At 39.8% G+C, this 20736-nt stretch overlaps 1 protein-coding gene across 12 annotated transcripts in view; it reads right to left on the bottom strand.

The window, feature by feature from the left end:
* The window catches only part of Kiaa0825 (KIAA0825 ortholog), a 420702-nt gene that overhangs the window by 265413 nt on the left and 134553 nt on the right, over positions 1–20736 (bottom strand). For all 12 annotated transcript variants that reach the window (XR_012449106.1, XR_012449105.1, XM_074077071.1 and 9 more), the window contains 3 exons: positions 6969–7196; positions 5527–5792; positions 4017–4167 (listed from right to left, as the gene is read on the bottom strand). Coding sequence is in view for 10 of the 12 variants with exons in the window: in XM_074077071.1 (XP_073933172.1) it covers positions 4017–4167; positions 5527–5792; positions 6969–7196 (645 nt within the window). In the remaining 2 variants the exon portion in view is untranslated. The remainder of the gene's footprint in view (positions 1–4016; positions 4168–5526; positions 5793–6968; positions 7197–20736) is intronic.

Below are 20736 nucleotides of genomic sequence, written 5' to 3'. Positions count from 1 at the left end.
TTAAATTATTTAAGGAGGTATATTTTTCTGAGACTATAAGCATCATTGATGTAATTTTATAAATCTGTTAGGTTTCATACTACAATAAAATGACAGAGTAAAAATAAACTTATGCACTATAACCTTATCAACATTCAGGAAGCCAAGTGGTATACAGAACTATTGAAGATCATTACTTTAGGCTCTCACAGATGACGTTTTAATATCAGTACTGCCCTAGCAACAGATATCACAGCAATCTCATTTTACAAGATTCTGTAAAGCCCAAGCACATACTGTCATCATTTCTTAGCATTTTATGGCACTTCGTACTTCCAAGGGGCCAGATTCTCATTCTTTTCCACCCTGAACAGATCTCTTCTCTGTACCAAATTTTTCCTAACTGCAGAGGGAGACCCAACAAAGGCCCAAGCCAAGGGTAACAGGCAAAAAAGAGAAGGTGGCCTCAAGTGATTTGTAACCATTAATTAAGTAACATGGTCTAGGAGAGGTTGACTCTTTGACCTCATTTTCTTCAACCCAGACCAAAAATGTTTTTGAAATATGAAGAGAATGCATTCTTCAAACACAATCATCCTGATCAAATTAAACTAGTAAAGTTTCCTATTTTTATCTCTAGGTAATCCACTCTGACAAAAAATTGTTGCTTTTATTATTATAAAAGTATTCTTATTTTTCCAGAAAGCGCTGTCTTAAAAATATCTGCTATTCTCTTAAACCAAAAGTTAATAGTCTCTTATGCAGATACTACTGTATGTATTTTCTTCATATGTTCATCTGACAGTTTCTTTGATTACTAAGATCTTTTATAATCACCATAAATAATAATACCTTATAGTTGTTTGCTATTGATTTTCAAACAGAATTCATAAATGAGTAGAATTATTCCTTGCATATGAAATTTAGGCATCAAAATGTCAGTCAAATTCAAGCTGAAGAAGACTATGAGTACTGGTTTCCTAAATAAATGTACACCTAAACTGTTTAAGAAAAAATATATTAAATTAATAATAAAACAGCAAAATTATACCTTATTATGCTTTATAGTGTGTTCTATGATTTTAAAAATCCTTTTGAACTAAGTCCCTTTGGTGGGACTGGCACTGAAGCTCAGGGCTTCTCACTTGAGCCACACCTCCGGTCTATTTTGCTCTGGTTTATTTGGAGATGGAGTCTTGAGAACTATTTGCCTGGGCTGGCCTTGAACTGCGATCCTCCAGATCTCAGCCTCCCAAGTAGCTAGGATTACAGGTGTGAGCCACCAGCACCTGGCCAAATGAGGAACTGTAAAGCTTGATTCTTTTGAACTTTATGTGTTGCAAGGAAATGAAAGAAACTGAGCCTGGCGAATGCAGTGACTAGTATGAATGATTTATCCTAATTTTCCCTGTAGCATTAGATAGGTGCTTAAGTAATGTGATTAACAGGATTTCTCATATTTTCCAAACATGAAAAACCAATTCCCTTAATACCTTTTAGCAATATGTAAGAAAATAAAAGCAACTTTAGGTGCACAGATTTCTTCTCCTAAAAATATATTCATTTAAGAAAGACTTTTAAAAACTTCATGCTTACTTAAAAATATTCCAAACTGGTCTTTGTTCTAACAATTCTCTTTAAAATGCATACAATTTCAATGTGTGCAAGGGTTTTCATTAAACTAAATGTGATTCTTTTTTTTGTTGTTGTTCTGACCTGTTTCCCTACTTGTTGTCATTTCAAAAGTATTCTGCTAGTAAACATCTGTTATTTTTGCAGACCCTCTATAATGTAAACAGATGTGAGCTTTTATTTAGATTATATATCAGGAAACAAGCAGCTGGGCTTTATTATAGAAGCCACTCAATATTATCTTTGAACAGACAATTCTTTATTCTTTGACTATTGGAAAACACAAGTTCTAAAATTGAGCAGATGTCAACTACACTAAAAGCTTAATTTTAAACATGTAACCTGAACTCCCACTGTGCCATCTGACCAGTACCTCATCAGAGAGATACCCAACTCTTTGACTCTCACAACCTGACAGTTAAGAAAATGGAAATAATGTATCTAGAGCTCACTTGCTATCACAAAACATGAATGAATACCGCTCCGTATCTTGTAAATTCTTTTGCTATTTTTCTACTATGCTCTGCATATGGCGATAGGTTCCCCTGAGATCTCTATCGTACCTTTTGCCTCCAGTCAGGCAGGCATCATTTCCTTTTCTCTCAAACAGGCTTGCCAAAACCATGCTAACTCTGTTTCAGAAATGACTTGGAATAATGGTGAGAGGAGGAGAGAGGGGTACAATAAGTGAGATGAAACCATGTCAGGTACAACACTTGTCAAAACAGTTTAAAATCAGTGCTATTTTTAGAAGGATTTTTTTTTGGTAAATAGAAAAAGCATTATCACTTTATTGTTTTGAGCATAAATAACATCTACTAACTCTGCAATTAAATCCTAACTACTGACCATGTAAGTATATGGAAGCTATAGTACCATGTAATCACAGGGTAACTATCTCCTTCTTTCTGCCTTTGAAGCGAAAGCTTTGTCATAAGATCTAAGAGCTGTGTGTTACATGGTAATTTGTTTTTTTCTTTTAATACTTGGTAACTTCAATAGCAGGGTCTCCATGCATCCACTTATTATTTATACTGCACAACTACTCTTGTTCTCAATTTGCATAAGAGGAAACAAAATTCCTCTGTTGAACATATGCTGAGATGATACCTATACTTCACTAAAAACATCATATGAAATTGTTCATTAGAACCCCGACATATTGAAATAGTTTGAAGCATGAGATGGATTCATTTTCAACCTCTCTGTTTACCTCAAGGCAAATGAGGATGCTGCAATGCTGCCAGGACAGGGGACGACCAATACTTTCATTCTTATCTCAGGCTACCAGCTGTACCACACCACTTTCTTTCTCATTTTGCTCACTGCTACCACTGCTGTTTGAAGTATGTCAGATTTGGAAAACCCTATTTGGATGCTCTTGCAAAAAGAAAAGCTATCTGGGAAGGGCCTCTAAAGGAGAGATGAAATGGCCCTAGAAAAGGTGGAAAGTCCTTGAAAGGAGCTTCTTATTCCTTGCTCCTCTGTGTCATAGAACACTTATTAAGGTGACTCAGGCATAAACTGAGCCACAGGATCCTTCAGCAACAGGAAGGTGACAAGAGTCACTTTAACACTCCACTGTGTTTTTCTAAACACTCCATAGGGTTTAGGACAATCAAGAAAAATGAAAATCATAAACTTTATTCCTTAGGAAAGGGTGAAAGTTGAACTTTGCTATTTAATTTTTTAACTTTAAATATCTTTTGTTATGATATTATAACTGTATCATACTTCTTGGGAATCAATAGCAAAGATTTTCAAATATTGTAATCTATATGTAATCTATGGGATTTAGTGGAAGAGAAACCAATGAAGCCTGATAAAAAGTAATTTAATTGATGCTTGGATTGGTCACACTGGAAATCATTAGGCTTTAATTTGGTAGAAATTTGGAGTTTCAAAACAGGGGCTAACTGAAAATAGGTAAGCTATAAATGATCAGTGTACTCATAAGAACAAAGAGGAAAAAATAAATATAAAGAATAAAGCTCCTTAGTAAAGGTACTTATTGAAAACAGACGGAAACAAAAAAGCAAGAAAAAATGCAAGGATACTCATAACTGATCCCTTTGGAAAAAAATACAAAGGTTGTAGCATTTTGGTATTGTTATCTCTGAGCTTTGATTATATCTCATTAAATGCCAACTTACATACCCCTCAACATTGCAGCTCAAATTAAGTTATTTTTACTTTTAAGCAGAAGGAGAGTTCTGATGTCTAATTTATTTCAGGTTTTTACAAACAGTGTTTTTCCTAAGTACAAATTCAATATTTAAAAAATATTATCCTAACAGCCTTTGTGTGTTAGTAATGCCAAGCTCATGTTTCTAATTAGCCAGAAAGCAGGTAGGCAGTAAAACATATTTGTGTAAAAAGGAGGGATAGTAAACTTAACTTCACACCTCATAAAAAGCTTTGTAGTCATCCCAGTGGTGGCTCTCACCATCCTGTAAAATGCTTGTAGCACAAAGTCTGACGCAGTAGTCCGTAACCTGAAACTGTAGAGTGTTGATGAATTCCTGATAGCGTTGGACAGGCACCAGGAATATGGGTCTGTTCAGAGGGAATGATCAAAGAGACAGAGATTTAAGGGCTGTGCAGTAGGAGGTAACAATCTCCAGCACTACAAATGGTTTTGATTATTAGATATCAATCATTCATTTCCTCCTAATGCTGAAATCTGCATCCACATTCACTTTCCAAAAGGGGGGTGGGGGGAAAGCTGGTCTTTGTTTTGCAAGTCCTTTGAAAACATACATCTGCTGTTCTCCAAATATGCACTTCAGCTTGAGATACACTGCACTATCAATATATCATTCAAAACTGAAAGTATTCTTGGTAAGCCTGTTATCAGATCAGTGCCTTATTTCGGCATTAGTTATTAAAATTACTAGAGAACAACATGCACTTGTCAGAACCAACTTTTACAAAGCTATCACACTTCCCACAAATACATGTTTTGTCCTAAAAAATTGCAATTTTGTAGATGTCAATTATCTTCTAAACTGTTTTAAAATATTCTACAGAAATAAAGTGGTTTTTAGCACATTTTGTTTATAAATTCAAGTATGAATCACAACATCTGACTACTTCTGAGAATTAAAGAAATATCATAGCTGTATCCTACATCAAACCAAATTTATTTCACTTTCCGCTTCAGCTATTTATATAACACCATGCTTTCTTTCATTACGACAGGACTGTGAAAACTGAATAAAGAACATAGACTAGATTCTTGGGGTCATGTTGGACTGCTAAGCACACATACCCTTTCCAAGGGGTCATGTTGAGATCTGGAGAGCACAAATTTAACCAGAAAAAACATGCAATGATACCTGCAGTGACTTTTCTTTATACAGAAGACATATTGTATTTTTTAGATTACTGATACGTGAGAACTAAAACTGGCAGATGCTTCCTTTTCAAATATTATGGATAGTTTATTACTAAATAAATGTCCTGCAATATGTTTACACTAGTCACTAGAATAGATTAAAATGTATTTATTCATTATGGCAGTTCCTAACAGTCTGTTGGCTTAGAAATAGAAGAGAGAAATGAGTAGTCCACAGATATTTATACGTGGGACAAAAACAAGCTTATTTTCCCTTTTTAGTGTGGTCAGGATAACAGGCCTTACAAAAGGGAAGGGGTAAATTTAGTCTTGTCTAACAAGATGATGAATATAGTTGCTCTTTTGAATGTGTCTTCAGTGATTACCTTTGATACTAGTTTGATATATCTACTTTACTATATCCCTTTAAACATTTCCTAGTTGAGACAAATGAAAGTAATTCACCACACTAATTGTTATTTGCTCCTCAAATCTTATCATCAAAACTTTACTCTTGTGATTTCTAAAGATTACATGTTTCTTCAAAGCATGGCCAACTTAATTTATGTGACACTCACTTCTTAGTAGTTTCTTTCATCAAATTATCATACTGTGTGAAATGCTGGAAGATATACACCGCTGTGGAGAGGAGTATGTGCAGGTTTCTCAAGGGTGCTTTGGAAGGAACCTCCTTGCCTCTCTCTTGCAGTCTTGCCAGGACAGCTGTTGCCACTTTATAACAGGCCTCCACCAAGTTTGCTCTAATTTCCTGAAAAGAATCATCTCTGCATGCCAGAGCCAGTGGAAGCATTGTGTCAAGCTTTTCCATGATGTCAGAACAAAACTGGGGAGAAATAAATGTGGTGCTGAGTTATTTGTATTCTGACAGCACCGTGTAATTTATGTACAGTAGAGCCAAATTCCTAAATAATGAATTTGGCATCAAACATAAATATAATGATGCAGCTTTATAATAATCAATTTCTCAGTTGTAGAAAGTTAAATGTTTTATGTCAAATAAGGAAATGCCAAAATGATGCCTTCCATATATAACCTTCAAACCTTATGCTTACCAGACAGACATTGTGAAAAGCTCATGAACCAGCTTTAAAAGACAATACATTTATTTGTAGTTAATAGAAATAAAAAATAAATATTCTTGATATTAATGTTTACATATTCTTGAATTTACCTTAATTTTCTTTTGCTAAATTTCCACAGAAGTTTTTTTTATTAAATACCACATGTAAATATCAGTTTAATTTAAATAATCAAGAAGCAATAATAGAAACAATGTCATATAGCACCTTTTTATTGGTAAAGAGTGCTGTGTCTGCCTTTTCACTGCTTGTTATGTATTTTCTCAGTCTAATTTCAGGGGTGGTGGTAGGTAGGAAGGTGAGGTCTGCCTTCACATCAGATCAGCTGACAGAGTTCCCCAGGGAAGGCTCTGGAGACCCAAGGTGACAGAAGCAGAATGAAGCCATCCTCAAGAACTCTTCAAAAACATCTCCACCATAGGTTGCTGAAATCATTGTGCATTTAATGCTGAGGAACTGTATTTGTCTAATTCCTATTTTCTCAGTATGTTCTATGACTTTCAAAGCAGAAGCAAAGAGGTAAGACTGATGCTAATGTCCTAGAATGCTCATTTGGTATAAATAAAGAGAAGACAGTCTCTTCTTTAATCTCCTAAATTTCTTCTGGAATCATTCCACAGTATAACTAAGAAGGTACTTTTCCCAGCTTAACCTCTTGATGTCACAGAGGTCTCTTTTTGGTCACCTCAGATTAAGGGGGCAACAAGCTAACAAGAGTTACCACTGGGTCATGAACACCAGAGAATAAAACTGGAACTCAGTCAAGTACCAAGTATTTGCCAACAGACTCTGCCATTTGATCTATAGGTTATTCTTACAACACCTTATATTAAAAAAAGAAAGAAAGAAAACAAAAAACAAAAAAAAAGAAATCCCACCATAGCCATTCCCAGTTTGAAAGGATTTCATTTCATACTTGCCTTTGCGATTTTCTTTGGTTGTTCCTCATTAGGAAACAAGTGACAATCTTGCCAATCGTGCTGGGCATTTACAAGATTCATCGCATAGCTTATAGCTGAAGACCTTTCATTCTGTTCCTGTTGGAGAATTTTTGTGGAAAAATCTTCAACTGTTGTTGTTATGTAGTGTGCAATGGGAAGAGATAGTATTTTAAAAGCATTCCTCCAGTCAAAATCTAGGAAAGTAGCCTGAAATATAAATTTATGTGAAGTCATATTAATGTTAACTTAGCAACAAATGTTTCTTTTGTTATAGATATAAAAGTTAATGCTTTCATTCAAAATATTGAATATAGATATTCTTTGACACACTGTAAAAGCCATTCTCACAACCTGAAAAATATTATAGTGAATAAAACAATATACAAAAACATGTACATTCTTTACACACAGTAATATACTGACATTTCATTTTAATTCATCAGTAAATTTAATAAAAATATTTTTTCAAAATTTAATCTTTTAAATATAGTTCAATAAAAACATCTTTATGAGAGCCAAAAGTTATACTCACAATCTATCACATAAAGCAACCTTTATAATTCAATATTTAATAAAGTCTAAATTAGATTTTGAAGGTCATTTTTAGTTTATTGTTAACAAATATTGTAACATAAGATAGCATTTAATATTCAATCTTTGATTTCTTTTTTTACTCTCAGAAATCCAGACCACTTCCCCTCAAAAAAGTGGGGAATTTATAAGAAATAAAATTCTCAGAAAAAGACACATCATTTCACCTTTCTGATTTTTACTTGCTTAGAATTTTATTTAATTTCTCCACCCTCAAAGTGGTAAGCATTACTACTTTTTTTCCAGGAAATGAAGAATTAAAATGATTTGCATTTCTCTGTGTGTGGGAGGAGTAGGGGAGGAGCTAATGTTGTTATCCTGATTTCTTTTGATGAATGTCTCACATGGCAATATATTGTGATGTGTATTTTCCAGAATTCCCTAATGTTCCCTAACGTACTAAAAGCATTGAGTTGTAGAGTGGACTTTGGTTAGAAGTAAACTCTGCCTGTTTTAATGCAAACTTGTTTATAGTACTGTGTGCCCTACTCCAACTTCAGAAGATCCTGGGCTCTACATCCCTAGGTATTTACTTCTATGCTTCCCATCTGGCATCACATATTCCAATTACAATAGACAGCATTTAAGAGGGAATTCTGTGACTTTCTCTTCTGCAAACAAGTAGGTATCTGTTCAATCTTTATCTTCTTTCAGCTAATGCTAATTTCTTAGCTCCAATTTTGACTTTTCCCAAAGTATAACTAAAACTCTTCCTGATTATTTCCTTTGCTTTCAAGGCAGAAACTTTATTTAAATTATATATTCTTTTGCCTTTGAAAATATTTACCTAGTGTAACAGTCAAGATTCATTGAGAAAACAGAAACCATTCAAGGTTTTTCAAAAGAAAAATTTAATATAGGATATTGATTACTATGGTGATTGAAGATCTGAGAGACTAAATGTGGGTTGAAACACATTGTGGATATTAATACAGTAGGAAGTCACATTTTTCCCAGGCTAGAGGAGCAAAGAAGAGGGACTGTGTGGGAGCTCAGAAAACTAAACTCTCAAAAAATCAATGACCCAATGAGGAAAAGGGCAAATAAACTGAGCAGAGCATTTTAAAGGAAGAAGTACAAATGACCAAAAAACACATGAAGAAATGGTCAACATCCCTGGCCATAGAGGAAATGCAAATCAAAACCACTTTAAGATTGTACTCACTCTAACAGGATGATAATTCTGTTATCATCCTGTTAGAATGGTTATAATCAAGAACACAAACAACAAATGTTGGAAAGGATGTGGGGGAAAAGGAACTCTCCTACACTGTTGGTGGGAACATATATTAGTACAACCACTATGGAAAACAGTATGGAAATTCCTCAAAAAACTATAAATAGAACTATCATATGATCCAGCCATACCACTCTGAGGGACATACCCAAAGGAATGTAAGTCAGGTTACAATAACGACACCAGCACACCCATGTTTATTGTAGCATTATCACAGTAGTTAAGCTATGGAAACAGCCAAGATGCCCCACTACTGATGAAGATTAACAAAATGTGGTATTTATATACAATGGAATTTCATTCAGCCATGAAAAAGAATGAAATTTTGTCATTTGTAGGTAAATAGATGGAACTGGAGACCATTATCTTAATGTGATGAAGGATAGACCATGGGAGGTCAAGGAGACACTTCTCTTCCCTAGGAAATGCCCGTTTGCATCTAAAAGGCATCTCTGCCCCCAGGCAATGCAAAAAAAGGCTATAAAACTTACTCCCCACCCTGACCCATGGGATCACCAGTTTCCGGGTCCCCCTGCATTCCCCAATATGCAGTCTTTCTCATCTTGTCTCTACAAATAAATTCTCTACAAATAAAATCTTTCTGACCTCTGCTGTTAGAGTCTGTCTGTGCTTTCATTCTCAGAGCAGGCTCAAGAACCCTTAGCACCTGAAATTTGTGCATGTGTCATCTGTGCATTATATTTGGCGACCACAAAGGGGCCAGCCATCACCTGAGGTCGGTATAGGTTGTGCCAAACTGGGAAAGACTGCCTAGGAATATGACCATGAGTGTCTGGCATTCATCTGGGGATGTCTAGATAAAAGGAGAAACCTCTGTTAAGGTGACCGATTTTTCCTTGTTTCCCTTTTTTAGATGGGGAATCAAGCTTCAAGGATCCTTGAAGGATCCCCTCTTGACTGCTTATTAAAACATTGGAAAGATCTTGATCCAGAAAGTCTTCAGAAAAAGCAACTTAAGTTTTACTGCACCCAGGCTTGGCCACAGTATCCTCTGGGAGATGAGGAAAAATGGCCAGAAGGAGGAAGCATTAATTATAATACCATTCTTCAATTAGATATGTTCTGTAAAAAGGAGGGAAAGTGGACCAAAGTTCCATATGTTCCACTGTTCTTTTTCCTAAGAGACCACTCAGAATGGCTGAGCAAATGCAGGCTAGATACCCAGATCATGGTAACCCTTTGCAAAAAGCCCCCAAACTCCCTTGAACCAAAAAAACCATCTAATGCTCTGTCAGCTCCTCTTCTTCCCCCTTACCCAGCTACCTCACACACCAGACGTCGTCCCACAGGACTCTACCCTCTTCAGTCAATTCCTGCAGGGGATAGGGCTCATGTTCCTTTTAGAATGAGTGAACTTAAAGAAATAAAAAAGGATTTAGGAAATTACACAGAAAACTGAGATCAGTACATCCAGAAATTTAGAGAAGTCAGCCAAAACTTTGAACTGAGCTGGAAAGATGTAATGCTATTGCTATCTCAGACTCTTACTTCTCTGGAGAAACAGCAGGTACTAGATCAGGCAGTCACAGCTGGAGACAATTATCATTTAGATAAAAGTGGTCCTATAGGCCTGTCTCAGACTGGGCCCTCACAGACGGAGGAGGAGAAAGGAGAAGAAAGACAAAGACACTGGATACCTAAAAGGGAACCTCAATTCCCAATTCCAAAAGGAGATCAGGCAGTGCCTAGGTATGACTCTAAGTGAGACCCTGAAAATGACAAGGATGAATGGAGTCGTAACCATTTCATCCACTGCATTCTTGAGGGTCTAAGTAAAGCCAAGGTAAAACCTCTTAATTACTCCCAAGTTACGGCTGTACAGCAAGGACCCTTAGAAACTCCAGTAGCTTTCCTACAGAGACTTAAGGATGCTTTATAAAAGCATACCAACATTATACCTGAGTCACAGGAAGAGGAAATCATCCTAAAAGATAAATTTCTAACACAGTCAGCACCATATATCCATAAAAAGCTTCAGAAGCTGGTGGCTAAAGGGAGCAAGATATGGATCAATTGGTCCATGTAGCCACATCTGTATACTATAACAGAGCCTTAGAAAAAGAAAAGAAGGACCTGGAAAAGGAAAAGCAAAAGGATAAGTGGCAGGAGGCTCTGATCACAGTGCTCAGAGAGGCTTCCCTGGGGCAAAGTCCAAGCCTGAGGACATGCTTTCAATGTGGACAGGCAGGCCATTTTAAGAGGGAGGGCCCCCAGAGAAAGCTACCTATGGGACCCTGCCCCATTTGTCAGGGAAAACATTGGAAAGCACACTGTCTCCAGTTCCAGGAGAACCAAAGCCAGAGCCTCCCACCCAATGACAGGTCCCGGGACCTCCCATCCAGGCTCCTGTGACCACCATAAAAGCAGGGGAGCCCCGGGTTTTACTCATGATTGGAAAGCACAGGGTCAGCCTCCATATTGATATTGAGCCAGCATCTCAGCTATTCTTTTCTCTCTCGGACCCAGGTCCTCCAAGAAAACTACTGTTTGAAGGATATCAGGCCAGCCTCTAGACCGTTATTTCACTCAGCCTTTAACTTGCTCTGAGGAGACTTCCATTTCTGTCACTCTTTTTAAATTGTCCCATAAACTCCTACTCCTCTGCTAGGGTGAGATCTTCTATCTAAATTGGGAGTACAGCTCCTTTTACCCCCAGGAGAGTACTTTTGCTTGCCCCTAATAGAGGAACAAATAGACCCTACAGTGTGGACAGGTGGACACACTGTGGGACAGGCATAAACAGCTGTCCCAGTCCTAATTCATCTCAAGGACCCCTCTTGGTTTCCCCATCAAAAACAATATCCTTTAAAGCCAGAAGTTAAGGAGGGGCTAATTCCCATAATCAAAGACTTAAAGAGACAGGGACTGCTAATAGAATGCTCCAACCCATATAGTATTCCTACTCTTGGTGTCAGGACGGGACCTAACAAATGGAGGCTAGTCCAGGATCTCACCTGATCAATGAAGCTGTAGTGCCTCTCCACCCTGTAGTTCCAAATCCCTACAAGCTTTTAGCCCAAATACCTCCAGGTACAGCTTACTACTCTGTCCTGGATTTAAAGGATGCCTTCTTTTGCATTCCCTTACACCCTAAAAGTCAACCTATCTTTGCCTTTGAGGACCCCACAAGAAAGTCTGGACAGGTCACTTGGACTGTCCTCCCCCAGGGATTCAGAGACAGTCCCCACCTCTCTGGGTTAGCTCTAACCCAAGACTTGGTAGAGTGGCAATATCCGCAAGCTACTTTGCTACAATATGTAGATGACCTCCTGCTTTGTGGACCAAATGAGCCTGTCATTTCATGAGCCACTGAATCCTTACTAAACTTCTTAGCAGATAGAGGTTAAAAAAATCTCTAAAGAAAAAGCCCAATTGTGTCAGTCTAGGGTTACATATTTAGGTTTTGTCCTGGAGAAAGGAATGAGATCTCTAGGAGAAGATAGAATCCATCCAATCCTGATGTTTCCTCTACCTAAAACTCTAAAGCAATTGAGGGCCTTTTTGGGGGGGTCACAGGATACTGTAGAATTTGGATCCTGGGATATGCAGACTTAGCCAGGCCCTTATATCAAATCCTTAAGGAAGCACAGAAGGATACCCAGCCCTTTATTGAGTGGGATGACAAGTCAGAAAATGCATTCCACAGGTTAAAAAAGTCTCTTATGACAGCTCCTGCCCTGAGTCTCCCAGTACAAGACAAGTTTCAATTATATGTCTATGAAAAAGGAGGACTGGCCTTGGGTGTGGTGACTCAGCTCCTGGGCATCACTCCCCAGTCAGTAGGTTACTTAAGCAAAGAGTTAGATCAGGTAGCCAAGGGATGCCCAGGATGCCTTAGAGCAATGGCTGCAGTAAGCCTTCTAGTACCTGAAGCTCAGAAACTTATCCTAAACTGCCCCCTAATGGTTTATACCCCAGACAACCTAGGGGAAATTTTAAACTCAAAAGGAGAACTTTGGCTATCTGACAGCCATCTACTTAAATACCAGGCCCAGCTTCTGGGAGAGACGGAAATAACTTTAAGGATCTGTCAGAGCCTAAATCCTGCATCCCTTCTACCAGAGGCAGAGGGAAATCCTGAACACTTGTGTGAGGAGGTGCTTATGGAAAATTATGCTGCCCAACCTGACTTAACTGATTGGCCTTTAAAAGACCCAGATCTAGAGTTATACACTAATGGCAGTTCCTTTGTCAAGAATGGTGTCAGACATGCAGGGTTTGCAGTTGTGACAGAATTTGGCATCCTCGAATCAGGTCCTCTTCCTCCTAATACAAGTGCTCAATTGGCAGAATTAGTGGCCCTAACAGAAGCCCTAAGACTGTCAAAAGAACAGAGAGTTAACATGTATACAAATTCTAGGTATGCCTTCCTGATCCTGCATGTTCATGCAGCCATCTGGAAGGAAGGGGGAATGCTAACTACAACAGGCTCTCCCATTTGACATGATCGTGACATACTAGCCCTCCTAGATGCTGTTCTATTGCCTAAAGAGGTCTCGGTGATTCATTGTAAAGGTCACCAAAAAGGGGAAGATAAGATAGCAAAGGGAAACAAAGCTGCTGACGAGGCAGCTAAATGAGCAGCCATGCAGGTATATATAGCTGGCCCTCTCCTCTGGAGAGGACTCTCCTTCCCTCAGAGAGACCATATTATTGGTCAGAGGAAAGCAAGCAAGCCTCAGACCAAGGGTACCAATTAGATCACCGAGGCTGGTGGGTGTCCCCCGGAGGAAAGTTATGGCTCCCTGAGGCACTCCAGTGGAAAATTCTTAAGACTCTCCATTTGGGCTTAAACAATACTTTGGTTTTGGTCAACAAAATGTTTGGGGGAACTAAATTAAGAGACACTGCCCAACAAGTTGTACAGGGATGTGAAACATGCCAAAAAAATAATCCCAATAATAAAGGACTCCAGGTGCCAGGAGCACAGAGACAGGGATCCTATCCTGAGGAAGACTGGCAACTAGACTTTACCCATATGCCAGGGGGACCAAAGTCAATACTGCTGTTAGTATTTGTGGATATGTTCACTGGATGGGTGGAGGCTTTTCCTTGCAGTACAGAACGTGCTAGGGAGGTGGTCCGAGTTCTAATCACAGAAATAATCCCTTGCTTTGGCTTCAAAGTGATAATGGGCCTGCATTTAAGGCAGAAGTAACTCAGGGACTCTCTAGACCACTAGGCATAGAATACCGCCTCCACTGTGCCTGGTGTCCCCATTCATCTGGAAAGGTAGAAAAAAACAAATGGACTTTTAAAAAGACACCAGGCTAAATTGGCCCAAGAAACCCACTCCCCCTGGACCAAGCTCCTCCCTATTGCTCTCATCAGGCTCAGAAACACTCCAGGCAAACAGGGACTGACCCCTTTTGAATCTCTATATGGCAGGCCCTTCCTAACCAATGACCTCCTTCTTGACCAAGAGACAGCTCAGTTAATTTCCCATGTCACTCAACTTGCTAAATTCCAACAAGCACTCTCAGAGATCAAACAAGCCACCCCCAGGGAGGATATAAAGGGACCCCCTCTCTTTTGCCCTGGTAACCTAGTCCTAATAAAGTCTCCAAATCCAACCCGGGATTTAAACACTGTGCTCTGAGAGGGGCCATATCCAGTTATTCTGTCTACTCCGACGGCAGTGTGAGTGGGTGCCCTGGATTCCTGGATCCATTACTCAAGAGTCAAGAGCTGGCATTCCTCTGTGAACATCACATCTCCACCTCCAGATCCAGAATTGGAGCCTGCCTCCTTCTCATGTGAACCTTTGGATAGATTAAAACTGGTGTTTAAAAAGAAGATGCCTACAGAGACAGATAAGTCACCTTCATAAGCTTTCTTTATCCAAACCTCCAATACCTCCTAATCAGTCTATTCATTCTGCTTGTAATTACTTTGGGAATAGGGCTAGCTGCTACAGCTCCCTCTAGCTAGACCAGAGCCCCCAAAAGACAGCATCAGCATGTTCCTTTTATTTGCTAACTTCATTGCCATGAGGCTTGGTCTTCTGGGTACACTAGCACCCCCATATGGGAAGAGCTATAGCCCTTCATGGTAAACCAATGGGTTCTTAAATCTCTCTCGAGCATTTACCCTTCCAAAATCTCCACTAAAGGACTCCTGGGTTTGCTACGAAAGACCAAGAGCCGCTCACCTGCCGGCATGAGTCCTATTAAATTTCACTCAGGGTTCCTTCCCTTCCTTGATATTCAGGCTAGATAACTTCTTCTATGCTATGGTTCCTCTTACAGGGGTCCAGTGGAAGAACCAGCCTACTATGTCTTACTCTTGGCTTTGGTTCATTTCTCAGATGAAAATTTGGATGTTTAACATTTCTGTCCCAGACAATTATATACTGGTTTGTCATTTGTCAATAAAAGACCTAGGGCATACATCCCAAAAAGACATTTTTGACTTCACCACCCTTAAAGGTGACTATCATCTCACAGTCAGCTAGTGCTATATGAATAACTCTAAGAGCCCAACTTTTATGAGTCCCAATATGCTTAGGGCTAATGCTTGTAATGGGAGCCTTGTCTCCAAGCTAAACGAGTGCTCAAACCCCACTGGTAAAAACTCTTATTGCATACTTGCAATAAGATGTATCTTAACAAAATATATGACAGGATTAGGAAAACTGTATAATTCTACCTTTCCACCCCCTGTGCCTCCATCTTTTACCAGCAGCCTTAATGTCTCTGACTACTTGTTTCCAGGATACACCTCCCAGGCCCAGGCTAACAACACCCAAGGTATTTTATGCCTTGAGGAAGGATCTCTTTTTGTAGGAAGGTCATGGAAAAAGGACCAGGTATGGGGGCTGGCCATGTCTACACACAAACCATACTAGAGGAAACTGGGCAATTGCCTAACTAATATCTAATCCTGAACATACCTCTTTTTGGAATAATACTATAATACAACAAACTGAATTTTCCCAATGAACAGAAACAGCTTCCCATAGTGAAAAAAAGGATATTACTTTAATAGTTTTAGGGATAACAGCATTAGTTGCAGCCCTTGCTGGAATTAGTTATGGGATAATTGCCAATCATGTAACTGCAAAAAACCTAACCAAAGTGGTAGAGGACACCACAGACCAGGTAGGCCTTGCCATTAAGGACATGCAAAGGTCTTTGTCATCCCTTGCCTGTATGGTAATGGACCACTGTCTGGCCCTAGATTTTCTTTTGGCCAAACAAGGGGGGAGTATGTGCCATCGCCAATACTTCCTGCTGCACATATATAAACACTTCAGGCATTGCAGAGGAACGTGCAGATTGCTAGGAAAAACGCTACTCACAAAGAAATCTCATGAGAAAAGTCTCATGTCCAAGAGCAAGGTTTAATGGCAGGCTCAAACTGCCAGGCTGGCTGGGGAAAGATGGCACAGCACTGACTCTGGGCTAGAGGAGGGAGCTTGAGGAAGTTAGCACATGCGCAGTAGTGTCTGGTAGGGGTGGAGCTTGTCTTAGAGCACAGGAATTTCTGTTTAAGGTTGGGGCTGTCATTGGGGATAGCTCCATTTCTCAAGTGAGGCCTGAGGATAAAATGGCCACCGATTCACAAAATGGCGACATTATTGTTCTAACATTCCCCCATTTTTTTCTTTAATAATGATGAGGGTAGGGGCTGAGGATTGGGAATTGGGACAAAGCATCGGCCTCATAGCTGCTTCCTGCTGGCAGGAGGTGTTGTATGGGGCAAGATCCTCAAATTCCTGTGGTGTCCTGGTAGGGGCCCTCACAGCAGTGCTCCAGATGGTTTTGGAGAGGTTGATATCCCTGGAGGTACAACTGGTTAAACTTTTGATGAGCAATAGCAGACATGTGGTCTAAGAGAAATTTTTGTACTGTTTTTATGATACAAGGGAGGAAGCTTAAGGATAGGAGAGCAAGGAACATAGGCATTAGGATGGGCATTAGCCAGGAGAACCACTGTGAAATGTTGTTCTCTAAAGGATTCTAAGAGTCCTCCAACTCCCTTCTCCATTTTTCTAACTGTTCCTTGAGAGGTGCTGCCACTGGGGGATTCCATTGAGCTTGACAGCAGTGGGTGTTGTGAGAATGACCAGATGAGGGCTGGTCCGCTGAATGGAGAGGGTAGAAGATCCTTTAGGAGAACAAGATCCCCTGGCTTAACAGAAATTGTTATAGGGTGGGGAAGGATCTGGTCTGCATCCTCTCTGAGAAGTTCACTGAGAAGGTTAAGGTAAGGTAGGTAGTCAGCCTGAGGAGCAGGGTCTGTTGGAGGCAAGTTTCCTAAGAGAAATGGGCAGCCATACATTATTTCAAAGGGGCTCAAGAAGGAAGGGCTTCGGGGGGTGGTCCAGTGTGTGTGGTTTTTCTCATTGGCCATGGATTTGCGGGCTTTCTCAGGTGAACTGGTTTGGTTTGCACCTTTATTGGGGAAGGGAAACAGTCTTGAGAGCATTTACTATGTAAGACCCAAATAGAAATATTAGAAGGAGCATAAAAAGGTATCTGCTAAAGGCTGCATATCTAGGAATCCAGATTCTGCAAAATTCTGTAACTCTCAAGAAAGTTCTAAGCTGCTTTATGGTATGGGGGTGTGGGAAACAGAGGATTGGGTCAATTCCCTCATGACTGAGGGAGTGCGTCTTTCCCTTTAAGACCATACCTAGGTAGGTGACCTGTGGGAGGCAGAGGCTGACTGTCAGGATTTAGGTTAAATGTAACACTCTTGGATAAAAGAGAGCTTTAGCTCATTATTTTATATAAATTTACATTTTTAACTTTGCAAATGTTTGTACCATATCTAGATAAAGTATAGACACAACACTGTTACAAGGTGGTCATTTAGGACACATGAGCAAATACGTAAATTTTAGTAGTACTTAAAACTTGACAAGATCAGCAGAAAACAAAAATAATTTCTTGATAAAATCTTTCTCTGTAACAGTTTTTGTAGATGTTATTCAGAGTAGAACAATATTAAAATAACCCTATTATTTTACAGACATAGAGAATTTGATTTTAGTTTGACATGACCTTAAAAATCTTTTAGTCAACTCTTAGTCAATATTAACTTTATCACACACTGAAGCTTTTTAATATACACTTTTAAAACTTACTCAGACCTTCATATAACACACTAAATCCTTTGATGGCTTGTCCTTATCCCTCCCATTTGAAACAATCTTTAGGACAAACCCTTCTTTACAAATCCTTTCTCATCCAAAAAAAAAAAAAAAACAAAAAACATTCCTTTTCTTTTAACATTTCAAAAAATACATTCAATACCTATCAATATCCTTTCCAGGTGTTTACTTTGTAACTTGTATTTTGAAATTAGAAAATACTTTTATAAGAATTTTAAATTTATTATTGGGGATGGAGCAACTAATTAGTAGCCCTTAGTTTTTTTATGGAATTTATGATAGGCACAAGGCCTCGTGTCCCTCAGCTTGAGGGGATATTGTTTTTGGGTGTGGAAACTGTGAGGGATTTTTGAGTTTTATTTGAATAGTGAAGGCCATCCAGGCCCTACAGTCATCCCATCAGTCACACTGTGGAATCTATTTGTTCCTGAAGAAGGGGGCAGCAGAAATAGCTGCCTGGAGGGAGGAGAATTTGAGCTTTTAGTTGAGATAGTAAATCCTGTCCCAGCAGAGTCACTAGAGTTTCAGGAATTATGAGAAAAGAGAGACAGAAGAGGAGGTCTCCCCAAGAGCAGGCCAGATGTTGGGTAATCTAGCACTCTAGGGGCTGTCCAGATTTGCCCTGAATGATAACTTTGTCATTGGACCAGGGACCCAGAGAGAAAGGTAAGACAGAGAAATGAGCTCCACTGTCTAGGAGGAAAATGACCTTTTGTTTTTCTGCCATTATGGCTACCCCAAGTCTCCTCAACATTGATGCCAAGAAGTGGAGCATGGACAGGGGGCCAGGACCCATCAATCCATAGGAGGTGGCACCTCACCTTCCATCTGGAGATGCAGGCACTTAGACCTCCAGTGGTTACCTTTGCAGAGAGGGCAGGGTCCTGGTTAGGGGTGGGGCTGTCTCTTGGGCTGTCCCCCTTGAGCATTCTCTGTGGAAGTGCCCCTTCTATCCACCATGGTAGCAAGTTCAGGATGCAGGCCCCAGTTGGGTGGGGCCCTCTCTGACAGCAGCAATGAGGTCATGATGTCTCTTATCTTTTTCTCTCCTGTTAGTAAGGTCCCAGACATATGGACAAACATACATAGCTATACATACAGACATGTCTAGCTGTATTAGTTGATCCAATGACTTTTCTCCTTCAACCACAGACTTCGAGTTTTTTACAAATATCTGGGGCTGACTGTGTTAGAAATTTATCTTTGAGGAGAACCTCTCTCACCTGGGACTCTGGGTCCACTGTGGAATGCTTTCTGATAGCGTCCTTAAGATGCTACAGAAAGGTAAGGGGATTTTCTTCAGGGCATTGTTATAAAGCAAAGTTGTTAGTTCACATTGACACCTGACACTCTGGAGAGCAGGTCTCAGAACCATTCTGGGCCTCAGTTTCTTCACTTGAAGAATGTGGGATCTGGTCTAGGTTAAACTACTTCCTTTCACTATGAGATGGCTGAAGTGACATTAATGCCATTTATCTTTTTTTTTTTTTTTTTTTAGCAATGCTGGGGAATTGAACCCAGGGCCTTGCACACACTGGGCAGACACTTTCCCACTGAGCTACATCCTCATCCCCAAATATTTTTTTCTTTTTCCTTTGGCTACACTGGGACTTGAACTCAGTACTTTATGTCTGCAAAGCAGCACTCTACTGCTTGAGCCATATCACCAGCCCCTTTTAGTGTGGATCTGTCAAGAGGACTGTTGGTGCCCTGTAGGTATAGGCACATTTCATTTTTAGATGCCACTAGTATTGGGGCTCATTGTAAATGTTAATCATTTCCAACCTGAGTGGCCTGGGCCAGAACCCATTCATTTTCTAATGAGAAAAGAGTCTGGTCTAGTAGAAGCATAATATCCTTTCATGTCAATTGAAAGGTTTGGATCACAGAGATAAAGGCATGGATGTATTTGTCTGGGCATCAGTATAACTCTCCAGATGTTTTAAAATTTCCCTTAGATCTGATAGCTGGAAGGGGACATAGACTCGCCCTCTTCCTACTATTACCTGCTGAAGGGGGAGGCACCCATTAGGAGGTTCTGAATATTAGGGTGGCTTAGAAGGTAGGGCAGAGGGTGGAGCAGTAGGGGTGGGGGGCCTTGTCATTGATAAGGGGTTTTTCTGGTCCTCCTTTCCCATGTTTATCCTGTGGCTTACAAAGAATGGTCAGCATTTGAGTATCTAAATAGCAATTATGGAGCCAATCTGGGTAGTCTCAGAGATGAAAGAAAATTTGTATAGGGGACCTCAGCTCACTTTTTTCCCCTTTTATAGAAAAGGTCTAATTGGAGTATAGTATTGTAATTTAAAGAACCCTGTGAAGGCCACTTCTCTTGGTCACACAAGGCATACTGAGGCCAAGCCTCAGTACAAAGCTTCCAACATCTACAAGCCAGAAGACTGGCTTCTAGATGGCAGGTCCCATCTAGAGAGAACAACATGCTAGGATCCTGCCTTTTAGCTAACAGCAGGCAGCCTCTTTTAACAAAGGAATAAATCATCTGTAAAGTTAGAGAAGGGCATTCAGAGGGTATCCCAGGGCAATAACAGTACCACAGGGACAACTAGTGCTAATATTTGGAGGGAAAACTTATGCTGAGGCCGAAAGTATATAATATTGTAAATTAGAAGTTTAGAAACCACAGTAATGCCCATTTTGCTATTTCTGGGACTATAACCTTGAGATAACAATTAGCTTACGAGGGCTGGGTTGGTCAGGCCCAAGGCATAAGGTGGGACTGGGAACCGGGCTTTAGCAAAGTGCCGTTGCCCCCTCCCATG

The sequence above is a fragment of the Castor canadensis genome, chromosome 6 (genome assembly GCF_047511655.1).
Source record: "Castor canadensis chromosome 6, mCasCan1.hap1v2, whole genome shotgun sequence".
In the NCBI taxonomy this organism is placed as follows: domain Eukaryota; kingdom Metazoa; phylum Chordata; class Mammalia; order Rodentia; family Castoridae; genus Castor; species Castor canadensis.
This window is presented reverse-complemented; position numbering and strand designations above follow the sequence as displayed.